The sequence below is a fragment of the Epinephelus lanceolatus genome, chromosome 22 (genome assembly GCF_041903045.1).
Source record: "Epinephelus lanceolatus isolate andai-2023 chromosome 22, ASM4190304v1, whole genome shotgun sequence".
Lineage (NCBI taxonomy): Eukaryota > Metazoa > Chordata > Actinopteri > Perciformes > Serranidae > Epinephelus > Epinephelus lanceolatus.
Window position 1 is genome coordinate 34,735,071 of NC_135755.1, and position 22,538 is coordinate 34,757,608.

The 22,538-nt window shown below is 40.2% G+C and overlaps 1 protein-coding gene across 2 annotated transcripts in view; it reads left to right on the plus strand.

The window, feature by feature from the left end:
- The window catches only part of mtm1 (myotubularin 1), a 35,020-nt gene extending 14,742 nt beyond the window's left edge, over positions 1-20,278 (plus strand). The window contains exons 3-16 of one of the 2 annotated variants that reach the window (XM_033652051.2): positions 503-575; positions 1,142-1,236; positions 3,938-4,048; positions 4,569-4,670; positions 9,242-9,325; positions 9,522-9,671; positions 10,225-10,410; positions 10,738-10,920; positions 11,421-11,576; positions 11,758-11,805; positions 12,020-12,112; positions 12,990-13,103; positions 13,229-13,405; positions 18,409-20,278. In XM_033652051.2, coding sequence (XP_033507942.1) covers positions 503-575; positions 1,142-1,236; positions 3,938-4,048; positions 4,569-4,670; positions 9,242-9,325; positions 9,522-9,671; positions 10,225-10,410; positions 10,738-10,920; positions 11,421-11,576; positions 11,758-11,805; positions 12,020-12,112; positions 12,990-13,103; positions 13,229-13,405; positions 18,409-18,603 — 1,767 coding nt within the window. In that variant the 3' untranslated portion in view covers positions 18,604-20,278. The remainder of the gene's footprint in view (positions 1-502; positions 576-1,141; positions 1,237-3,937; positions 4,049-4,568; positions 4,671-9,241; positions 9,326-9,521; positions 9,672-10,224; positions 10,411-10,737; positions 10,921-11,420; positions 11,577-11,757; positions 11,806-12,019; positions 12,113-12,989; positions 13,104-13,228; positions 13,406-18,408) is intronic. The other variant, XM_033652052.2, reaches the window with a different exon arrangement.
- The last annotated feature ends 2,260 nt before the right edge of the window (positions 20,279-22,538 follow it).

The following is a 22,538-nucleotide window of genomic DNA, read 5'->3' on the forward strand; positions in this document are numbered from 1 at the left end:
TTGATTATAACAATACTTTAATTCTCTATATTATAACAGTATAATATTTAAATTTATTATAACAGTATTTATTTACCTTTATTTTCATGGTATTCAGCTTTTTTCTGACAGTGCTTTATTTACCGTTATTAGTGTTTTATTTAACTTTATTGTAACAACACTTTATTTAACATTATTATAACAGTATTTTAGGTATTTTCATTTATCATTTATCATAGCAGTACTTTATTTAACTTAATAATGATTATTGCCCAGCCCTAATGCCCATAAACATCCCAAACACAGAAAATAAGAAAATCCAGGCAGAGGACAGAGTCTCTGCAGAAAAATACATCGGCACACACTGAGAGTGGGTCATAAGTGATGGTTGAGAGTGTTTACTTCTGTATGATTCAGTACATTGTTGTTTTCTTCATTTTGTTTTTACTTTCAAATAAATAAGGTGTTACTGCAATTTATTCTATTATTCTGTTTTTATGCCTTGTTTTGTGTGTGTTTGTAGACCTCCAGAGAGTCTCTAAAGATGGAGTTGTTAGCTGACGTATCTTTGCTGCCAGGGGAGGAGAGAATTATAGGTGAGTACATGGAGCTTAGTCAGTGACAAAATTATTTGTTCACTCTGTTCCAAAGAGATGTGCCCCTGTGGTGGTACTGTGATCATGGGCAAATAGTTTGACTCCCAGGAACATGTCTGTCAGGTCAACTGCTTGTGTAGCTTGTAGAACAGTGCTCCTTTATATTGTTGAAGTAGTTATGCATAACCTAGATGTGTTGATCTTAATCATAGTACATATGTTACATCTTTAACATCTGTAACTAATGTACATACAACTATAACTGTTTGTGTTTTTTTTCATAAGGTGTTTATTTTATTCATAAGGACAAACCCATTTACTGAGTGGGCCTGTCCTTAGTCTCTTATTAAACACTCAGAATAAATGGCATTTATAGCCTTCCTTTGCCTCTGTGTGCTGATATCTTCCTTACACTACTCACTGCTTACCAACAATATCATGATGTCTGAACAGAAATACTAGTGTGGAAAAGTACCTTTTGTAAGCCAATGAGGCCTGTGTAAGATCATGTGAGAAGGATCGAAAGCAAATCCATAAACAATGTTTGTGTTGATCTTTTTTCCCAGATAAAGACATCATCTACATCTGTCCATACAGCGGAGCTGTGAAAGGCAAAGTGTTGATCACCAACTACAGACTCTACTTTAAGAGCTCAGATGCTGTAAGTCCCATTAAACTCATGTGGGGCCAGTCAGTGGCTCAGCTGTGTGAGTGTGGTTGACCGATGGAAGCCATCAACTAATCTATCAGCAGTGAGGTTAAATAACATATCTAACAATATCTGTGTGACACATATCTCTGTGAGCTGTTTATGGTGTTTTAGTGTCTGTATACAGACTCTACATTCAGTGAATGTAGAGTCTGTAGGCAAACCCCGGAGATTTTGCCTCCGGAAGAACAGCGGAAGAGCCCTGGTTTCCGGTGCAAGGCTGTTTGTAGTCCACGTGATATTGATCAATCACGTTTGAGCTGGCTGCAGTTGTTGCCAGGTTAAACGCTCTGTGCGGTGAACTAACGAGGCGGAACATAATTGGCGTCACTGCAAACTCTGAATCCATCGCAATGTTTCAGCATATTTATTTATATATAAATGGAAGTCGGAAACGGAAATTCGCCTCCTGCGCCCAAATCAAACCGGAATGCCAAAAAATCAGGGGTCTGCCCCCAGAGGCTGTATCGCCGTCTGCCGGAAGTCAGACACCAAATACAGCCAATGGTTTCCGAGAATGGTAGTGTTTTAACATGACCTTAACCTTACAAGGGAAGGTGAGGGATGAAATATTTACTGTTTTCCTCGGTGATTTAACACATTATTCCAGAAAGGCATCAGGAAATTACAGGATGTGGTCTGACAAAGCCTGAGAAGTAAAGCCTTAAGCCTCCCCAAGGGGGCGTGGGAGAGCTGAAGGGGAAAGACGCAAGGCAAAGTTACTGCATGAAGTGAATTTGAGTCAAAAATCACACTCCTTCTCTGAGTCATAACTCAGTGAAATCTGAACACATGGATATGAAACACATTTTGACATTATTCAGTTTGACTTACACCTCCTGAGGATATCATCATCTCTGATGTCCATCACAATTAAATGTCCACAAGTCTTCTCTGAAATCATAGAAAAAGTACACTTCAGAGCTTGCTTTAGAGTCATCAGGTATTCAAGTTTTCATCAGTATCAAAGTAATTCAGTGATAGTTATCCGTATATCCATGGGTACATTGCTAACTCGAACTGCTCATAGCTAATTTGTAGTACTTTTAATATTGCCAGTTTGATAAAAATGCAAACAGATATAGGCTGAAATAAGACATGGGGCTCAAAAGAGAATATGTAGCTGACATTACCCCCTCCTCCCATGAGGGGCATGCAGTTCACAGTGGGCAGGCAGAACCGTTAGGTAATGCTTTATATTAAGGTCCTTGTAATAAGCTTTCATTAATAGTTAATAACAACCTTGTAAGTTCTTGCAAGATGCTTATTAACATCATCATGTGTTGGTAAGACTATATAAGTGTTAATAATGACATGATAAACATGATACCACTGCTTCAATCTGTAGTTTGTGTTATTGTGTATCTGTGGTGTTTTAAAGGGTTAGTTTGGATTATCACACAGTAACACAACAAACCTTTTGCCAGTGTTAATTTTGATAGCTATTTTAGATTTAGACTTAGTCTTTAGACAAAAATGCTGATAAGTTTTAGTCACATTTTGGTCATTTTTATTCTTGTTTTAGTCTAGTTTCAGTCGACGAAAATTCAAAATTAAGATTTACTTTAATGATCCCCAGAGGGGAAATTCAAGTGTCTAAAATGTCTTAGTTGATGAAAATTCATGACATTGTTGTCAAATTTTAGTCAATATGTTTTCTATATATTTTTTTTAATCTTCAGACTAATACAGTGGCGGTGTGGTGGTTAGCACAGTCGCGTCACAGCAAGAGGGTTCCTGGTTCAATCCCAGGAGGGAGCCCTTCTGTGCAGAGTTTGCATGTTCTTCCTGTGTCAGTGTGGGTTTTCTCCGGGTACTACGGCTTCCCCCGCACAGTGACAGACATGCAGGTTGGGGATAGGTTAATTGGTGACTCCAAATTGTCCATAGGTGTGAATGTGTGAATTGTCCGTCTCTATGTGTTAGCCCTGCAATAGTCTGGTGACCTGTCCAGGGTGTACCCTACCTATTTTTTAGCAGGTTTAACTGTTTTTACAAAACCTGCGTACACGCCCCACTTTCGTGGAAAAGGAGTATTACTAATCGAGGCACCCATAGATCAGCAGCTCTTACATTCAGTGAAGTAAAATTACTGTTTTTGTCAAAGACAAAACAGAAATTCCCCAATCCCATCATCTCGTCAGTTAGACATTTTCGTTGCTGTTGTAGTGTAAATGACCCTTCTTCTTCACCCTCAAATGTTTGTTGGCTTCCGGTTTGGTGCAAGCTGCATGATAGAAACATCAACATGACCCCTTGCTCACTGTGAATTCTCTGGACAATGACCTACTCTGTTCACCCATGGGCTCAATTGGACATTACACAGACTTTGTACAAGGGAGTTGGCAGGGTGTGGTCTGTTTAATGTTTGATCCAACTGATTCAGAGATTTGCATTCTCATGTACGGCTCCTCCAGGTAATGTCTAGATAATTTCAGGTTTACAGTACATGTGTGAAAGGGGTCACAAAGCTATCTGTGGTCTACCATTAGGGTTCCCCTAGGTTGTTCCAAAGGTGTACATTTGGTATCCTTTTTACATACGCAGGAGAACAAAGTGAGATTTTCTTGTGAAGATTGTATTGTGATGAAGTTGTTGGCATGTGTGCTTGTTCATGTGTTGGTGAGTGACATGCTGACTCTGTCTGTTTTAGGATGTGGCGCTGACGCTGGACGTTCCTTTGGGTGCCATCAGTCGGGTGGAGAAGATGGGTGGGGCATCAAGCAGAGGAGAAAACTCTTACGGCCTGGATATCACCTGCAAGGTGTGTATGTGTGTGCGTGTGTGTGTGTGAGTGGTAGAGAGGTACAGCATGTGAAATTTCGTTATCTGCTCACTGATAATTTGTGCTTGTACTACCTCTCAGTTTAAAGGTGCCCTGTAGAGCTTTTATGCCTCTGTACCAGCGATAGCTGTGGCTAGAGCATGGGGGTAACATTTAGTGTTACTCACTTAAAGTAACTTTGTCTATCCCTGGGCATTGTTTTACAACTACTGACACAAATCCATAGTACTGCTAGAGGTCAAAAACTCCTCATGGTACTTTTGAGTAATGGCAGCTATCACCGGGCACTCAGCCAGGCATTACTGTGGAAATGTCTGACTAGTGTAGTAATGAGTTTTTTTTAAAAAAGTCTGACAGTGTAATAGGAGTGCAGTGCTAAAGCTGTGGAATCCTCTTTTAAGCTCAGTGACTTTTTATAAAATCATCCAATATCATGCCAATGGAATAGTACCTTTTTTGTGTTGATGGTTAAGTTGCTGATCTTCTCTGTGTTCCTCAGGACATGAGGAACTTGAGGTTTGCCTTGAAGCAGGAAGGCCACAGCAGAAGAGATATCTTCGAGCTCCTCTTCAAATATGCCTTCCCTCTCTCACATAGTCTGGTAAGGCAGCTTCTGACTTCTACTGCCATCTTTTGACTAACACACGGCTTTTCTTGTTTCTGGGGCAAAAATACATTATTCTTTGTTGGGCCAACAGGGAATTCATTTACAAGATGATGCACATGTAGCCACATTTTCTCAGATGGTTTGATCCACATTGGTTGAACAAACCACGATGAACGCTATGAACTGTATATAGAGATGACTTTAAACAGAGGCTCCACTTCCTGTTTTGTGAATATTAGTCCAGTCCTTAAACACTGAGTGTATTTGAAGCAGCAAACTGAGAAACAACGTTTTTCTGCTTACAGTCATCCTCCATTTGTTTCCATGCCCAGTGTTCATGCAAATGTTGAATGCCTCCCCCTCATATGCCATGATGACACACAGCTACCACCCACATCACAGCTACATCTGCCTGGTTAATATTTGTGCATGCTAACATTTGTGCCAGAGCTAGCTTTACCAGGGCTACTGTCTCTGTGCTGTTTCTGGTGTGAGCCAGCTGAGACAGTGAAAATCCTCACATTCATCCTGCTAACTACCTCCTGGCTGTATTGGATGCTGGCACTGGTTCATCTTTGAAGAGTGTTTATAGCTACAGTCTCTTACATGATATCCATTGGGGCACTTCTGTCTGGTTCTTTGATTAAAATGTCAGAGCTACAAGCCAATGATAAAAGCCAACCTTGACTATCAAATTTCAATAATAGCCATCCAATCGCAGAGCTTAAAATGCTACATGCTCTACTAACAGTAAATGGAAGCTAAACATTTTGATGTGAAACATCATAAAACATTAAGCAGATCCGGGTTTTTGATTGTGACAACAAAGCAGGACTTTGTAGGGTTTTTTTTTTAGTGCTTATATAATTAGGCGATTACTCAATTTAAAGAAAACAACAATAATTTTGATCTTTAATTAACTGTTACAGTCAGTACGTTTACATGCAGCTTGAGAAAATCAAATTATTGGCTTAGTCTGACTGAAATCGGACTTTTGAATGCATGTAAACAGCTAGGTCCGACTGATATTGGGCTATCCGTAGCTCCAGCACCACTTTTTCTTTCGTGGGCTTTCACCCAGAAGAAGAAGAAGGAGATGACGTAGCAGACATTACACAGACTGACCAATAAAGATGAGGACAAAACTGGGCATATGGCTGGACTGTGGCATGTATAAAATGTAAGAAGGCTTTTAATTTGGAACAGGGAGTGACACCATTCACTAAGTCACAGACTTTAGCTCTTAGTAAAGCGCTGGCCCAAGCGCTGGGTTTTGAGACCAATTTGACATAGTGGCCAGGCTGAGTAACTACAATTTCTGTGTCAGTCACATGATGCCGATGGGCCCAAAGGACTTTTTTCCCATAGACTTAGATTGGCAAAGAGATGTCTGTAAATCAGTGACACTACACTACACCTGCAAAATGACTTGTTTCATTATCAGGGTTTGATCCATTGGGTTTGATAACATTTTGAAAGTCTAGAAGAGCAGTAAGATTAAATCATTTTATTTCCATTCAAGTTAGCAGAGGGCTAAACTGGAAGTTAGCCCCTCAGATGGAGGAAGTCTCTAATGCGCTTTCTCTTTTGGCCCAATGATGTGGAAGATCCGAGTAATTTTATACCCAGCAAGTTGAACTTTTTTGTCTTCATGTACCACTGAGGAACTTTCACAAGATTGAATGGAGCCCCACGTCCTACCCTGTATCCAGTTCTCTTAATAAATCCATGTTGGCCCCACTGTTGCAGTCACGCAATGAAATGAATGTAAATACATCCTATAATGAACAATAAACATAGATGCAAACACAGCAGAAGGGACCTGCATTTATTAGAGCTGTACCCACTGATCAGTTAACACAACCCTCCCCTCCTCAGCTGCAGCCTGTGATTTTAGGCCTTGCATGACTGGTGGAGGCTGCACAGCCATCGTGGAATAGATTCGGAATGAATGAACAGCATTCATAAACCGAACGGCTGTGTACGCCCCATGAGGACGATAGAGAATTATTGATGGCAGTCATGGCAGACCAATGGTGTTACTAGGCCTGTCATAATTACAAATTTTGCTGGGCGATTAATTGCGTCAGAAATTATTGCGATAAGCAATAATATTACGTAATATTGTACTTTCAAGACCATTTTTATTATTGTTGTAATTTTGCGGTTTTTAGACCATTTTTTGAACTTATATAATGAAAATAAAGGCATAATGATGCAATATACCCTTTTAAAGAAAAATAAACATTTAGAATGCAAAAAAAGAAAATTTAAATATCAAAAATACCAAAATAAATAAATAAATAAAGATCTTGTAAATACAAAAAAAATAGACCCTCAGTCCCTGTTAACAAAAAGTGCACTGTAATAGAAAAAAACAAAACAAAAATGATGATATGGACTCACAGTCTCTTACCAAAAATTGCACTTGAAAAAAACAACAAAAAACAATATATAAATAGACTTTGTCTCTCTTAAGGGGGTGGGGGGCACAAAGATGGCTCTGTGTGTGTGTGTGTGTGTGTATGTGTGTGTGTGTGTGTGTGTGTGTGTGGACTATAGCCCCGCCTCCCCCACAAAGACAGAGAGTTCATTACGCTAATGAACCAACTCACCTGGCTGCCAGACGATGCATGGCAGTGAACGTTCAGTCTCTTTGGTGGAGAGAGACGAGGAAAACAAACACGCATGAATATGGTAATTGATCGCGGCCGGAAAAGTTATCGTCTCCCTTTAATTTTACGGTGCAATTAACAGACTTATCGTATATTGCGACAGGCCTAGGTATTACTTCATCACTCACTCACGCACTCACTCACCCACTCACTCACTTAAACGCAGGCTTTTGTGTTTATAGGGCTGCCCTGGCGTACTGTGATCAGGAATGGATATTAGTGTGGTGAATGGACATTTTCACCGAGCTTCTCCTCAGAATTTTACAAAAAATGTCTTGACCTTAGTTCAGTCACTCTTTTTCTCTCCCAGCAGCAGTCCTGGGGCCTCATTTATATAACTCTGTGGAGAATCCATACTAAATCTTTGCATACATTGAAATCAGTGGCGGCTGCTGGTCTTTCAAGCAGGGGAAGCTCACTTTAAGTTTACATCATAAAATTTGTCATATTGTAGCGAGGCAGTAACTTATAAAAGGAACATTTAATTGAAGCCGTTTTTCAACCACACTCATGCCATAGAACCACAGCAAAACACACCTCAAAGATTTTCAGATGGGTTTAAACACCCTAACCCTTGTTTACAGTGTGTGTTGTGTGTGTATTGTACAAACAGTGAAAATTAGCTATATGGCTTATGGAAATAAAAAACTCCGGAACGCACATTGCCTACATCATTTTGAGCATTTACTCTTGTGCGGTGGTGTGTCTGTGTCACTCTGCAGTTACACCTTCAAAACACTAGTCGGCGGCAGAGGTTTCTGTGAAGTACACAAATCAGCTTCACTATAACTTGCAGCATTCACAGACAAACACTTGTCTTTATCTGGACACATTTTCCCCACAAATACAACATGCTAATGTTATTAGCACGAGCCTATGGCATTGTACATTGTATAAATTAGCCTAGCAACTAGCAATCTTTTCCTCTTCTCATATAAAACCAGGGACAACAGCAACATTTAACAAAGGTAACAGCACACAGTTTGGCTCCATTACAGCTCACAAAGTTCACTGACAAAACAACTGTCACACTAAACACGTATAAATATCCAGATGGGACTGCGCTCGAAATGCGAATCGCTGTCAATCACAAAGGGGTTCAGCCTTTTAGACAATTCCTCCAATCATCATGCATACACCGAGCGTCCTCTCCCGCCTACCGCTCCATTAGGTCCCAGGGAAGCTGAGCCTCCCTGGAAGTGACGATTTTGTCGCATTTATCCAATGACCTTCTCGCTTTGCTGCACGAAAAAACCTGCTCAGCGCTGTCTCATAGGAATGCTTGGAGGCTCCACGTCCACCGTGCTGACACGAGAATGTATGACAAGGAGGTCGCGTTTGAAAACTAGTGATAAACAGCTGACGTTTGAACATCATAGTCAATGTGAAATCCTAGCGCATGTTTAATGCAATGTACCTTCTTATTGTAATGTAAATTCAATAGTGCATATTTGATCATTTCTTCTATGAAATATTAGGGGAAGTTCAGCCTCCCTTGTTTTCTCAGAGCAGTCGCCCCTGATGTATAGTGATTCTTCTCACATGGAATTTTTACAATCTGGCTGCAATTCATCACCTCACCATCTGTGTCACTAGTTTCCCCCGTCTCCAAAATGTACCCATTGCTCTAAGTTGGCCTAGATTTACGCACATTTCCTGGTCAAGTTTTTCTTTAGAAATCCCAACTTATGCTTGGAAAGTGGCTTACACACATTTCAAGACGTTTTTTGTGTGTACACAATGGTTATAAATGAGGCCCCTGGTGTTAAAGAGTAGCGGTCAGTAATCACAAGCTGCCAATGCTCTGACAGGTGTGTGTGTGTGTCTGTGCTGCTGCTATAATACCTTTATGGTGTATAAAAGAAGTGTCTTCCTCTCCCCTCCATACAGCCACTGTTTGCATATGTGACTCAGGAGAAGTACGCCGAGAACGGCTGGGACATCTACAAACCTGTAGAGGAGTTCAGACGGCAGGTAAGGAGGAATACATGTACAGCCTTACAACTTTACAATTACAGTACTTATCAGTACTGTCATTACTGCTACTGTACATCATTTTGTAGTGTAGATGTGTTGTGTAAACAAAACTAGAAGTTTAAAAAATGAATTTGAATAATCTTGCAAAAAGAGCGGACAGTGTTTCAGTGATGATGATCATTGTGTTTTGCAGGGCTTACCTAATAGCAAGTGGCGTATAACGTTCATCAATAAGAATTATGATCTGTGTGACACCTACCCCACTGTGTTGACTGTACCCTTTAAAAGTAAAGAGGAGGACCTCAGAAGAGTGGCTGCCTTCAGGTCAAGAGGACGCATACCGGTGAGCCCCAAAGTCATCTGCACATAAGTTTCATGTTTTTGAAAAAAAAAAATCTTAACTCAGGATCCACTTACTGGAATTTATATTAAGTTCTATGGCATGGAAAAATAATATATTCAGGCTTTGGATACACAGACAGTACTTGTTATTAGAATCAATACATGTTGGTTTGGTCTGTTCATGGACATTATTGAAAAAAACAAACATAGAATAACACCAGCATTATCGTTTGAGTGGGATGCATTGGAAAAACTGTGAAAGACTCAGACTGTTAACAGCAATTTGGGGGAAGATTTCAACAACTAGTCCTTACAAGTAGCTCTGTTCTGAGGGGCAAAGGGGCACTTGAAAACAAGGGGTCAGGATTTAAACAAGAAATGGGATTGGAACTAAGTGTGACCTGTGGTTTCTTTGGTCTGCCCTAGTGCCCATTACCTTGAGGCCGCCTTCTTTGCTCTGTGCTTTTAAGCAGTTTATCATGACTTTGTTGCCATCACAAGTCACCTGACAGTGAGTCCATGTCCTCCAGTACTGACCGGTCTTTGTGCCTTAGGTTTTGTCATGGATCCACAGAGAGAACCAGGCGGTGATCGTCCGCTGCAGTCAGCCTCTGGTTGGTATGTCTGGTAAAAGAAACAAGGATGACGAGCGCTACCTGGATCTTATCAGGGAGGCAAATGACACTGCCAAGCTCACCATCTACGATGCTCGGCCTAGCGTCAATGCTGTGGCCAACAAGGTTAGAAGAGAAAGGAAGTACCCTCAGGGGTTAGAATCAGCTACTGGCCACATCACCATGACATTTTTGAATATAGTAGTAGTATCTAGAATTGTCTTTATAAGGTGATTCCCAAGGAAACACTTTTGTTCATGTCTAGTATCTCAAAAACCACACTTCAATATATTTATGGTGAATGTTAACAGCCCTCTAGACCGTCTTTGGTGGCCCCATACTGTCTCTGATGTTTCCATATGTTAATTGGATTAGTGCACATCTTCTGTTACTGTTAAGGATTTCTTTTTTAATTTTACCTTTTTTATCGGTTACTGTCTTTGCTATCCCCAGGCCACAGGAGGAGGCTATGAGGGTGACGAGTACCAAAACGCAGAGCTCATCTTCCTGGACATTCAGAATATCCATGTCATGAGAGAATCCCTAAAGAAACTCAAGGACATCGTCTACCCAAATGTGGAGGAATCTCATTGGCTGTCCAGTCTAGAGTCGACACACTGGCTAGAACATATTAAGGTAAGACAACAGTGTCTGTGCACACATGAATGTCATCATATTATTTATGCCCTGGGTTTGTCTGTCTGTCCATCTGTCCCATTCTCGTGAACATGGTATCTCAAGAACGCCTTGGGGGGAATTTCTTCAAATTTGGCACAAATGTTCACTTGGATGTAATGATAATCTGATTAGAATATGGTGGTCAAAGGTCAAGGTCTCTGTGACCTCACAAAACCAGTTTTTGGCCATAACTCAAGAATTCATACTGTAGTTATGACAAAATTCCACACAAATGTCCAATAGGATTTAACCATAAAGTGATGACACTTCATATCCAAAAGGTCAAAAGTCAACTTTAAATGAATTATGGTACTTCTAAATATCATGGTACACCTTAAAACTGGTATGTCGCTGCAACCCTAATACAACTGTAAGGTGGTAATTCTAGTTATTTGAAGTATTGTGGCTTTGTGGCCTGTCATTACATGTTTTCTAAAAGTGTTTTTTTGTGAACGCAGCTGGTGTTGTCAGGAGCCATCCAAGTAGCAGACAAGGTTTCCAGTGGGAACTCAGTGGTGGTTCACTGCAGTGATGGCTGGGACCGGACTGCCCAGCTCACCTCTTTGGCCATGCTGATGCTGGACAGTCACTACCGCACTCTCAGAGGCTTCCAGGTCAGTAACTTCAGAAACAAGAACAAGCAAGGGGAAACTGCTCATCCACACCAAAAAGCAGCACAGTAAGCTGTATATGCACTGTTACAGTGGTTTTACTCTACTTTAAAGTAATTGGGTGTCACTTGTTAAAGCTGTAGTATCACGAATGGACAGAAAGTGAAGTTTTGTGCTGTTTCAGGTGCTGATTGAGAAGGAATGGATCAGCTTTGGGCACAAGTTTGCCTCGGTAAGTAACATTTTTACAGCCTCTGTCTTTAAGATGATCTTCAGCTATGTGTGTTAATTAACCCATATTCAGTCCTGTCAGAGATATTTTAAAGCAGTATTGAGTTTGACATTTACACAAAAAAATGATTCAACTGACTGCTAAAATAGTTAACTCTCCTGTTAATCATTTAATTTGTGTGTGTGTGTGTGTGTGTGTGTGTGTGTGTGTGTAGAGGATAGGTCATGGTGATAAGAACCATGCAGATCAGGACAGATCACCCATCTTTGTTCAGTTCATCGACTGTGTATGGCAGATGACTAAACAGGTATGTTTAATGCACAGAAGGTTGCACTCATATAGTGATGTAAGCTCAAAAGCATTTTTATCATTCGTCATGTGGTGGTTACAAAGAAGCAGTTAGACCAAGAAAACATGGGGAGGGTTTTTTGTTGACACGTTTTGCTTGACCCAGTAGTTTGGGTTTAATCTAATTAAATCCTGTGTCACAAACAAGCCCTCTGAAAAGATACTGCAGCCCTTACTCAATTGTGTAAGCACAATAACCAGCGCAAAGCATTAAGGTCTTAGATGCATGGACTGTGTGGGCATCTTAATCTGCTGTTTTGGTTTATGTGGGTGCAGCAGCTCAAAGTGCAAAAAGGCTCAATACAAATATAGAATTAGTGGTAAAAACAGTGGTGATGTGCAGTTCAACCTGCAACCTATTGGTCCAGCAGTTCGGGCGGTGCTGGTAAGCTTGTTACACATTATTGCGGGTTTCTGGCGGTCGGGTCATTCAGTGACAAAGCAGCATTCTGAGTAAGTTATTAGTAACTTACAGAAACATTTTAACAATAGTCCACCCTCCACCTTCTCTTTCTGTCTCTGTCTCCCTAAAACACACACAAAAAGCAGCTTTATCATCAGCGCTGCCGCACTCAGGGTTGTTGTAATTCGATTTTTGACCAGGAAAATCTGTCAGAGTCTGACATATTTAAGTCTTCTCACTTATCATGTCCAGTGAAAATATTTCCTGCTGAGGATATAACAAAAATAAGATCCTGAGCTTCATTATTGTATGGCAGTGCTATTACAAAAACAGGGAATGTATCTTAAAGACCAATCCACCAAAGAGAGTCTCCTTATGTGAGATCTGAGGTCAGATTTATAACTGATTAACTCTCCTCTTCTCCTCTCCTCAGTTTCCTACAGCCTTTGAGTTTAACGAGCGCCTCCTGCTGACAATCCTGGATCACCTCTACAGCTGTTGTTTTGGGACTTTCCTCTACAACTGTGAGAGTGCACGAGACCAGCATGTAAGATGGGATGTGAAACTGCCTGCTCTGTTTCCCTACAGCATGCATGCAAGCATGCTTTAATTTTACTTTGCCGTGCATGTGAGATTAAAATGTCTCACAGTTCCACCGTCTCTGTTGTGTAGGAGGTGCGGACGAAGACGGTGTCTCTGTGGTCTCTGGTCAACAGTAAGATGGAAATGTATTTAAACCCTTTCTACACCCCAGAGTCCGGAAGGGTCCTTTACCCCGTTGCCAGCATGCGCCACCTAGAGCTGTGGGTAACATACTACATCCGCTGGAACCCACGCATACGACAACAGGTACGTGTTTGTTAAAATATACTCTGACCTGCTCTGGGATCGCTGGGTGCCTGGAAGCCATGGCAGTATTTACTTCTTGACATGGTAGATGACAAGACAAGGCATCACAAATTACTCACTAAGCTGACTGAGTAAATACGTGTCTGTCTTTTGCTACTCAAGTATCACATACACTGTAAGGAAAGATTTCAAGAGTTAAAGGGCCAGTGTGTAATATTTGGCATGGTTTATTGTCAATCTGAATCTGAATCTGAATATTCTACCCATTAATATGTTTATATAAGTATATAATCGCTATAAAATAAAATTCGTTTGGTTTTCGTAGCCTTATAATTATGCTTTTATATATATATATATATATATATATATATATATAGGCCTTGCTTTAGAGAGGTCGCCATCTTGCGCCTCCATGTATGTAAGGCAGCCCGAGCGGACAATCCAGCCAGCCAGAGAACGCGTTTCGTGTGTATAAATGAACCAACGAAGACAGCGGAAGGAAGGAAGAAGGAGGAGGAAACAGCAGAGTGTTAGTAGTTCGTCGATGGAGAGTAGTGAAAAGTTTTTTTAGTTATAAAGTTTGCAAATGGACCACACTTACCACGCAACAGGAGAGAATGAACCTGAACCGTCATCTGCGAGGAAAAGAAGACGCAACTTCACTCCTTGTGATGCACTCTCTGCGGCGCTTTTCCTCCTGATGATATATCTCCCCAACGATGGCAGCAGTAGCACTGAATCCCATTCTCACCCGCTCAGCATCAAACACATGGAGTTCCTCATCTGTATGCTCCGGCTCAAACAGGTATGGCTCTGGCTCTGTGTCTGCTACAAGAAACTCTTCAAAATTGCGTTCAAAGTCGTCCATTGCAGCTACTATATATCGCTAGGCTAAATAAACAGCTGAGCTCTGTTTACAGGCTACGCTGTCAGTCAGTGTGCGGGCTGGAGATTGAGCAGAGAGGGGAGGGGGGTCCCCACTTAGGATGGTAAACGAGTATGTGTGTAAAGTTATGGAGTGTGTGTGTTACGCTAGAAGAGTCAGAGTTTGGGACGGAGTCTTTTACCCCCTGGAGTGTTACCGGAGTTTCTGGAGTGCTCAAATAAACGGGCCTTTTTCCCGAACGCTCCTCTGGTCTCCTGCTCATGAGTGATTCATTACAATATCGTAACATGGCTTAGATTTCTAAATAAACATTCACCTCGTCGCTAGATAGACCTACTCCTGAAAAACTCGTGCGCAAGGCTTTTTGTCCCTACGAGGCCACCGTCATTTACCCGACGGGAGGGGTGAGCGAGTGAGCCCTGCAATCTAGAATTTGACCACTGATATCACTGTTTTCAACCCATTTTACACACTGGCCCTTTAAATCAGAATATTTTAAGAAAAGTTTTAATGTTATGGGAAGTCATCTTAAAAAGAAAAAGTCTTACAGAGATAGTATTATTAGAAAATGTTTCCATTTTCTCAATGTAGTCAACAGTCCAAAGTAGGATGCACCAGTAGTGAAATTCTCAGCTGATCCAGATGTTTAAAATAACTGTAGGGAACAACAATAGTAGTCCTCACAGACGACACCAAAAATGTAAGGAATGTACTGGGTATTAAAAAAAGCAGGAATATTATTTGTTGGAAATCTGTAACAATACTATGTGTCACACGGGAACACCAAAATGTTGTGATCTAGGCACCAGTGCTATCTTTTACATGGCGGCACCATTTGTTGGGACTTGAGCCTTAACACAGGACTGACCTCGTAATAGATCTCCAATTAAATGTCATGAAAAACACACAAGAACCATTGATGTCCTACCAGTTAAGTTTTCTGCCATTTTGAAATTTTTGAAAAATACATTTTTGACATCATCTCTTAAACCGTAGGTCCAATTTGTACCAGATTTTCTAATCACTATATGAGGCTTATTTAAAGTTATCAAAAGCTTGTTAATATCTCATTGTGTTTTTAAGATATTGACCAGTAAACTTTAGAAGGGACATGGTTTAGCTCGTAAAGAGACCTAACTTCATAACCATTAAAGGGAAATTTCGGTTTATTTCAACCTGTCTCCTATCATCCTAAATTTGTTTCAAGTGACTAGTGACATAAAAATAATAGTTAGCATGTTAGCCATTAGCCTAGATACAGCCAGGGAGCATAGTAGCGTCAGACCTGTTAAAACGTAAGTGAATGGGCATACCTTCAAGTGCAAAGTTGATTCGTCCTGGCTGTATCTAGGCTAACGGATTACATGCTAACTATTATTTTTATGTCACTAGTCACTTGAAACAAATGTAGGACGATAGGAGACAGGTTGAAATAAACCGAAATTTCCCTTTAAGCCAGTCATCACAAAAGTTGCAGGGTACGTCTAAAGAGGTACCAGTAACATATCCTTAAAGTTTCATTTAAATTGTCCACCAGGGGTTGCCAAGAATGCAAAATGTGGAAGTGACAAAACACAAATTAGACTAATCAAAAATTGTTTGTCCTATCATTACAAAACTTGCAGGATATGTTTAATAATAATGTTGAACCACATTATTGACATTATTTTGAAATTAGTCAAAAGGGGGCATTACAACATCACGCAAAACACCTTTTTGACATCTCCTCCTAAACCATAGATCTAATACAAACCATATTTTTTGTGGATCATCATAAGACAAAGCTTATCAAAAGTTAATAAAAGCTTGCTGATATTTCATTGCGTTTTGAAGATACTGACAAATGAACTTGGCCTGGCTCAGTACATAAGTAGACCAAACTCCACAACAATCATCACAAAACTTGTAGGATATATCCACATAAGTACGTTAAACCTATTGGCCTGAACGACGCACAGTGCGTCCAAATTCACACCTGTTCTTCTATGTGGATTTTCTCCACGACTGTACGTCATAGCGAGAAGCCACGCATATCACGTGAAACAGCGGAACTGTAGCTTTCCGACAAAACCAACTTACTTACTTGTCGGTAATCCAATGTTTTCATAGCAAAAATAATTGACAAAGTGATAATAAAATGATGTATAACAGAGCTTTCATACAGCTTTGCACACACATTACTCTTGGATGGATTACTCGTGAACGCAGGCTCGCACAGAAATGCCACGTCACCTTCCAACTTGCTATGCTGAGATACATGTAAAAATGTAAGAATTTAGGCACATGGATTTGTTTTTTTCATTGATATAAAAATTAATAGAAAATACAGGCACATAGAAGGACATGGAATGATGGCAAATCTGGTTAGCCCAGATTGTCCTGAAAAAAACAAGATATAACGTGTATGTAGCCTTTATAATGACTGTGATATGAGCTTAAAGTAAAGGCAGTAAAAATACCCCAAAAAGGCCTAGGGCCCATAGGGTTAAACACATTCTGAACGTTTCATTCAAATCGACCACTCAGAGGCGCTACAAATGTAGAAATGGGCGTGGCATAATACAAATCAGACTATAAATCAGAAATTGTCAGTCAAATCATTCCAAAACTTGCAAGATGTGTTGAATAACAACACTGAACCACATGTGTAAAATTATTTCAAAATTGGTCAATTGGGGCACCATTAGTTACAGACTTTTGCAAAAATTTGGCCATAATTAATGGCAGTTTGTCCAAACAACCACACTCAATGGATATTTTTAACTAAGCCATCTCACAAAATTGAGCTTAAGCAATTGACCAACAGGAAGTGACAGTGGTGCAAAAGAAGAGGGTGGGACAGCACAGATTTGGATGAAAATGAATGAGCATCTGTATGATGGTCATAAAACCTATTCAATCAATCAATTGTATTTATAAAGCCCAATATCACAAATAACAATTTGCCTTGGGGCTTTATAGCATACGACATCCATCTGTCCTTTGGATCCTCACAGCAGATAAGGAAAAATTCCCCCCAAAATAACCTTTAATGGGGGAAAAAATGTAATGTATTTTATTGTATATACAGTATGTGAATTCAGTGCAATCTCTGTTAGCTGTTAGTTCCAGCCACATTCAGCTAACAGCTATCAGTAGCTAGCTCTCCTCCTGTCAATGTCAGCACAGATTTGTCGCACACCACATAGCATTATCAAGGAAACAGGAGGGTGCGTATCCTGACACATTGATAATGTGTCATTCCGTCCCGAAGGCATCCTAAGGAAGATCTCTCTTTGGCCCAGGCATGTTTTCTGTTGTCCCTGGAATGACAGGGCGTCAACATTTGAAATCTAACAACCTTTCTTTTATTTGATTAGATAATAATTATAAACTACACAGTCGCATCAAAGCTGCCACATTTTCTAATGATGACATATAATAAAAAGTCAGACAGGTAAAATTGTAATGTTTTAAAACCAATGACAAATTACTAGGGATGGGCAACACAAGCAAAAACACTATTCGAAAATCGTGGCAACTATTCGACAATTTTTCGTATAATCGCCCCCCGGAGCCATGCACACAGAGATCCATTCATCTTTAAAGGCCCGAACATACTTGGGCGGAACGGACTGCGCGGAGGTCTGCACGGACTCAAAGCGGACGTCCGCAAGCCCTGTGCACGCACACTGGTGACTGCTCGGCATGTATTTTTCACATCGCGAGGATTTTTCACGGACATTTTTACAGGAAATTACAACGCGGACGTGCGCTCGACTATGAAAGCCCGAATGACTGCGGACGTTCCTCGTGGAGTAGTAGTCTCTGCATGTTTCTCCTGTTTGTAGAAGAGCATCAAACTAGCTGGTAGCCCATCTCACACCGCTGTAGCAATCCTAGACTGCCCTCGTGCGGTTAGGAGCTGAATTGCATGTCAAATATAGGGGGAGAAATAAGACGGCGAATAGTAATAGTCGCATTAAAAAATCGATTTTTCGAAAAATAAAACGACTATTCGAAATTCAAAAATCATGACCCATCCCTACAAATGACCTTTGTTGGTTTTGTTACTGGATGCACCAGGAGGTGTATTATTCATTGTGTGTGTGTGTGTGTTGTGTGTTGTGTGTTGCAGCAGCAGAGTCCAGTGGAGCAGCGCTACAAGGAGCTGTTGGCCCTCAGAGACGAGTACTTGAAGAAGCTGGAGGAGCTGCAGCTGTCTGACTCCTCCCCTTCCTCCCGTCTGGCTAACATCCCCACCCCCAACACCTCCTCCTCCACCTCCTCCACACCACCACAGCAATACACACAGCTACACACTCCCCTCTGAGGGCTGCTTACATACGCACACACATACACAAACACAGATAAACTTGTTGACTTGCACTTATGTCCTCTTCACTCTGATTTCTGTCAGTCTCTCACACACGCAGGGAATTAATTAGTATTGTGCAGTCCTAACTGTTGATAACAGAGAATGCTAATAAGATTTAGATTTGATGGGTAATTCTAACACCATAGTGGTGATGATGGTGATTTATGCAATATGTCACAGTACAGCCTTGTCAGACTTTTCTACACACACACTCATCATACAGGGAAGCCTTAAAGACATTCAGTGGCTTTCAGTCCAAGGGCTTGAGCACACAGGACACACAGCGGATGTGCAGAGGCATTCACACAGGCAGCAAAACTCAGCCATGTTATGTGTTTTCTCTGAACGTCATACTCTGATTTGACAGAAACACACCAGGAAATCTGTTTGTGTTTTTTTCTAATCGCCATAGAACCACATACATCTGCTATAGGTAGATCCCGTTACTCCCACTCTTTTTGCTAAGCGAGGCTAACCATGTCGTTGACCTATCACATCAAACTGATGTTGATATTCTCATCCATCTAGTTGAGTGTTAAAGTTCATTTTTAACCATGGAAAGAAATTTTAACTCAGGGTCTCAGCTTTCAAATAAAGTTAATGGGTAAGTTTGGTATTTTAAAACCTGGACCCTATTTTCCCATGTTTTTGTGTCTAAGTGACCAATTGGAAGAACAATTTTTGGAATTGGTCAAGACAGGCTGCAATATAACCATTCAGGGCATGGTTGCACTGTCACTTTACATCCACTAAAAGTGTTTGTTTTGCCACTGACAGGCTCAGATTATTATTCCATGTGTCTGACAACATTATGGAAAGGATCCCTACAGAGATAGACCTTTTGTTAAAGACTAAGATCCCTTTTTGTGAAACTTGAAACAGCCCTGAAATCACTGTTGTCAAAGTCACCAGACTCCATTTAAACAAAAAGTAATTTTATCACCGTAAAATACACTCCATTCAAAGTTGACAGAAACAAAATAAAACTCAAAAAACCTATCTTAGTTCCTTTTGTCACTGTTACAACAATCACCAGCTCTGGTTTGGTTGAAATAAATCCTTAAAAAATATGCTGGCTCTATACACTCTAAAATTACTGTTAATTTAAATGGAGTCTGGTGAGTTTGGCGATTGCGATTTTCGGGGTCGTTCTGGTTAAACAAAGTGATCATTACTCTTTAACAAAAAGGTTTATCTCTGTAGGAATCCGTTCTATAAATTGTCAGACACAATAATAATCTGAGCCTGACAGTTGCAAAAACAAGCGCTTGTAGTGGATGCAAATTGACAGTTTGGGCGATGGCGATTTCTGGGCTGTTTCTGCTTAAACAAAAAGGATCTTTCTGTCTAAAAAAAGGTCTATCTCTGTAGGAATTCTTTCCATAAATTGACAGACAGTGGCAAAAACAAGCACTTTCACAGGATGAAACGGTGCACACATGCATCAGGTGGTTACATTGTTGCCTGTTTCCCTGCTGCCTGGCTGCAGCACCCTCACGCAATATTGGACATCACTCGGACACAAAAACATGGGAAAATAGGATCCAGGTTGAAAAATATCAAACTTATCCTTCATGCAAAACTCCACTCACTGATGAAAGACCCTGTGATGCTGTTATTATTTTGCCAAGCAACAACAAACATGTTTATGTGTTAAAATTTAAAGAGGTAAAAAAAAAAAGGTGAAACTTTTGTCTTTGTGAGGTGGGCTCCTGCCCGCGTCCTGCTACACAAGCGTGGGTGTCCTGTGTGAACAAAGCGAAATGCTAATCAAGATGTTGTACAATTCTCACATCTCACACTTCTTCCTACTTGCTGCACTGCTACTGCGTGTTGCCCTTTCCCTCGAGGAATTGATAAGAAGTGCTGTAGAGCTCGTGCAGCGAATTGGGAGGCTTTGAGCTTCTACAGTGGATGTCACTGTATGTCTCCAGCTAAGTGTATATATCAGGTGTGTCAGATTTGGATGGAGTGATGTGGAATTTGTTGCTTAACATCTAAGGGTGAAAGCTCGAGTTGTCTCTGTCACGTGTGGTTTGATATTGCTATCAGCTACGCTCACCGAAGCAGTATGTTCCAGCACTTTCTAAGCTATGGCGCTGATAGTAAATGCAGTTCTAGCCTACAGGCAGAGTTAGGTTAGAATGAATCAGTGATTTACTTTGATGAATGCAGCTTTGATATGGTTTGAAATATATTTTAGGTGCTCAAGATAGTCGAGGGAAATGAAGTGGTGCTGGCCTCTGATCCTGGATCACTTCTTGTGCTTTGATGTTGTCACTAAACACAGACCCTGGATGGAGAAACCAGCCCAGGTCCATGATAGCCTTACCATGCCAAGATGTTTGTAACCAGCACACAGAAATACCAATTAGCTCTCACTCCCCTTTAAATACACTTTTTGTAGACCTGACTGTTTCTAGTTATTCTATCCACCCCCACTGTAAAGTCTCATGTGAACACTCACATGTAATCTCATAAAACATGTGCCTTTTGGACAGGAGTGTTTTTTCATCCCACATTTAAGTTGGATATCATGTGCCTCAGTTTTTACATTAGAAAGGAAACTTTAAGTCAGTGAATGAAATATTGTTTGCCAGAATACATCTTTGTGTAGCATATTGACTATTGGTCTCCTCAAACATCAGCATGGAAATTGATGCATAACATGTTATAACTGATCAATATAGGGAAAGCTATAAAAAAAAAAGGTGAAGTCGTAAAGGTAGAGGAACTAGTCTTGATTTTTACAGAGAGTAACTTCTGGCAAATGTAATGTTCATGTTGAAAATTTAATGGAAGATAATTTCTAGCAGAAAAAGAAAAAATGGATGCAATGTTGAAATGGCAAAAAATAGAAATATTGATTATTATAGGATACCAGGTTTAAATTATGACAAAAGTAATTGATGAGTCTTTTTTTTATCTCATGCTATCTTGTAATTTTGATTCACTGTCTCAAAAGTATGATGTAGTGTCTCATAAATCTGACTTAAAGGTACACCTTGACTTTTAAGTTGCAAAAAATGACTTAAAGTCAAAATCTTGACTAATCTCATGATTATGACTTAAAGGGTAACTTTGGTATTTTTCATCCTGGACTCTGTTTTTGCATGTATTTGTCTCTAAGTGACTCATGGGAGCAACATTTTTTGAAATACTTTACAGTATTAAGTAAGAACACTGCAGTCAGCAGCAGTGAAACATGCTGTAGTGTAACCACCCTTGCCTTGTTCTCACTGTCAGTTTACAAAATTAAAAGTGCTTGTTTTATGCCACTTACAGGCTCAGATTGCATCATTGTTTCTGACAACATTGTCTCTACAGAGATAGAGCTTTTTGAACTTTTTTGTTTTACATAGACAGACCCAAATTTGCCATTGCCAGATACTGTCAGTGGCAAAAGCAAGCACTTTCAGTGGATGTAAATTGGCAATTTGGGCAAAGGCGAATTTTTTTTTTTTTTTTTTTTTTTTTTGGCTGTTTCTGGTTAAACCCAATGAACCTTACTCATTACAAAAATGCCTATCTCTGTAGGGATCTGTTCAATAAATTGTCAGACACAATAATAACCTGAACATGACTGTGGCAAAAACAAGCGCTTGTTGTGGATGCAAATTGACTGGTTTGGTGATGGTGATTTCTGCCCTTTTTTTGCTTAAACAAAAAGGATCTTACTCTCTAATAAAAAGGACTATCTCTGTAGGGATCATTTTTATACATTTTCATAGGAATATGGGAAAATAGGTTCAGGTAACAAAAAAAAAAAATAACGAAGTTACCCTTTGATACCTCATCATTTTGACTTACCTTGAGTATTTTTATTTATAATTTCACTTTTTTCCTGACTCAAATGAGCTTTTATTTAATTCCCCAAAAAGAACACATCG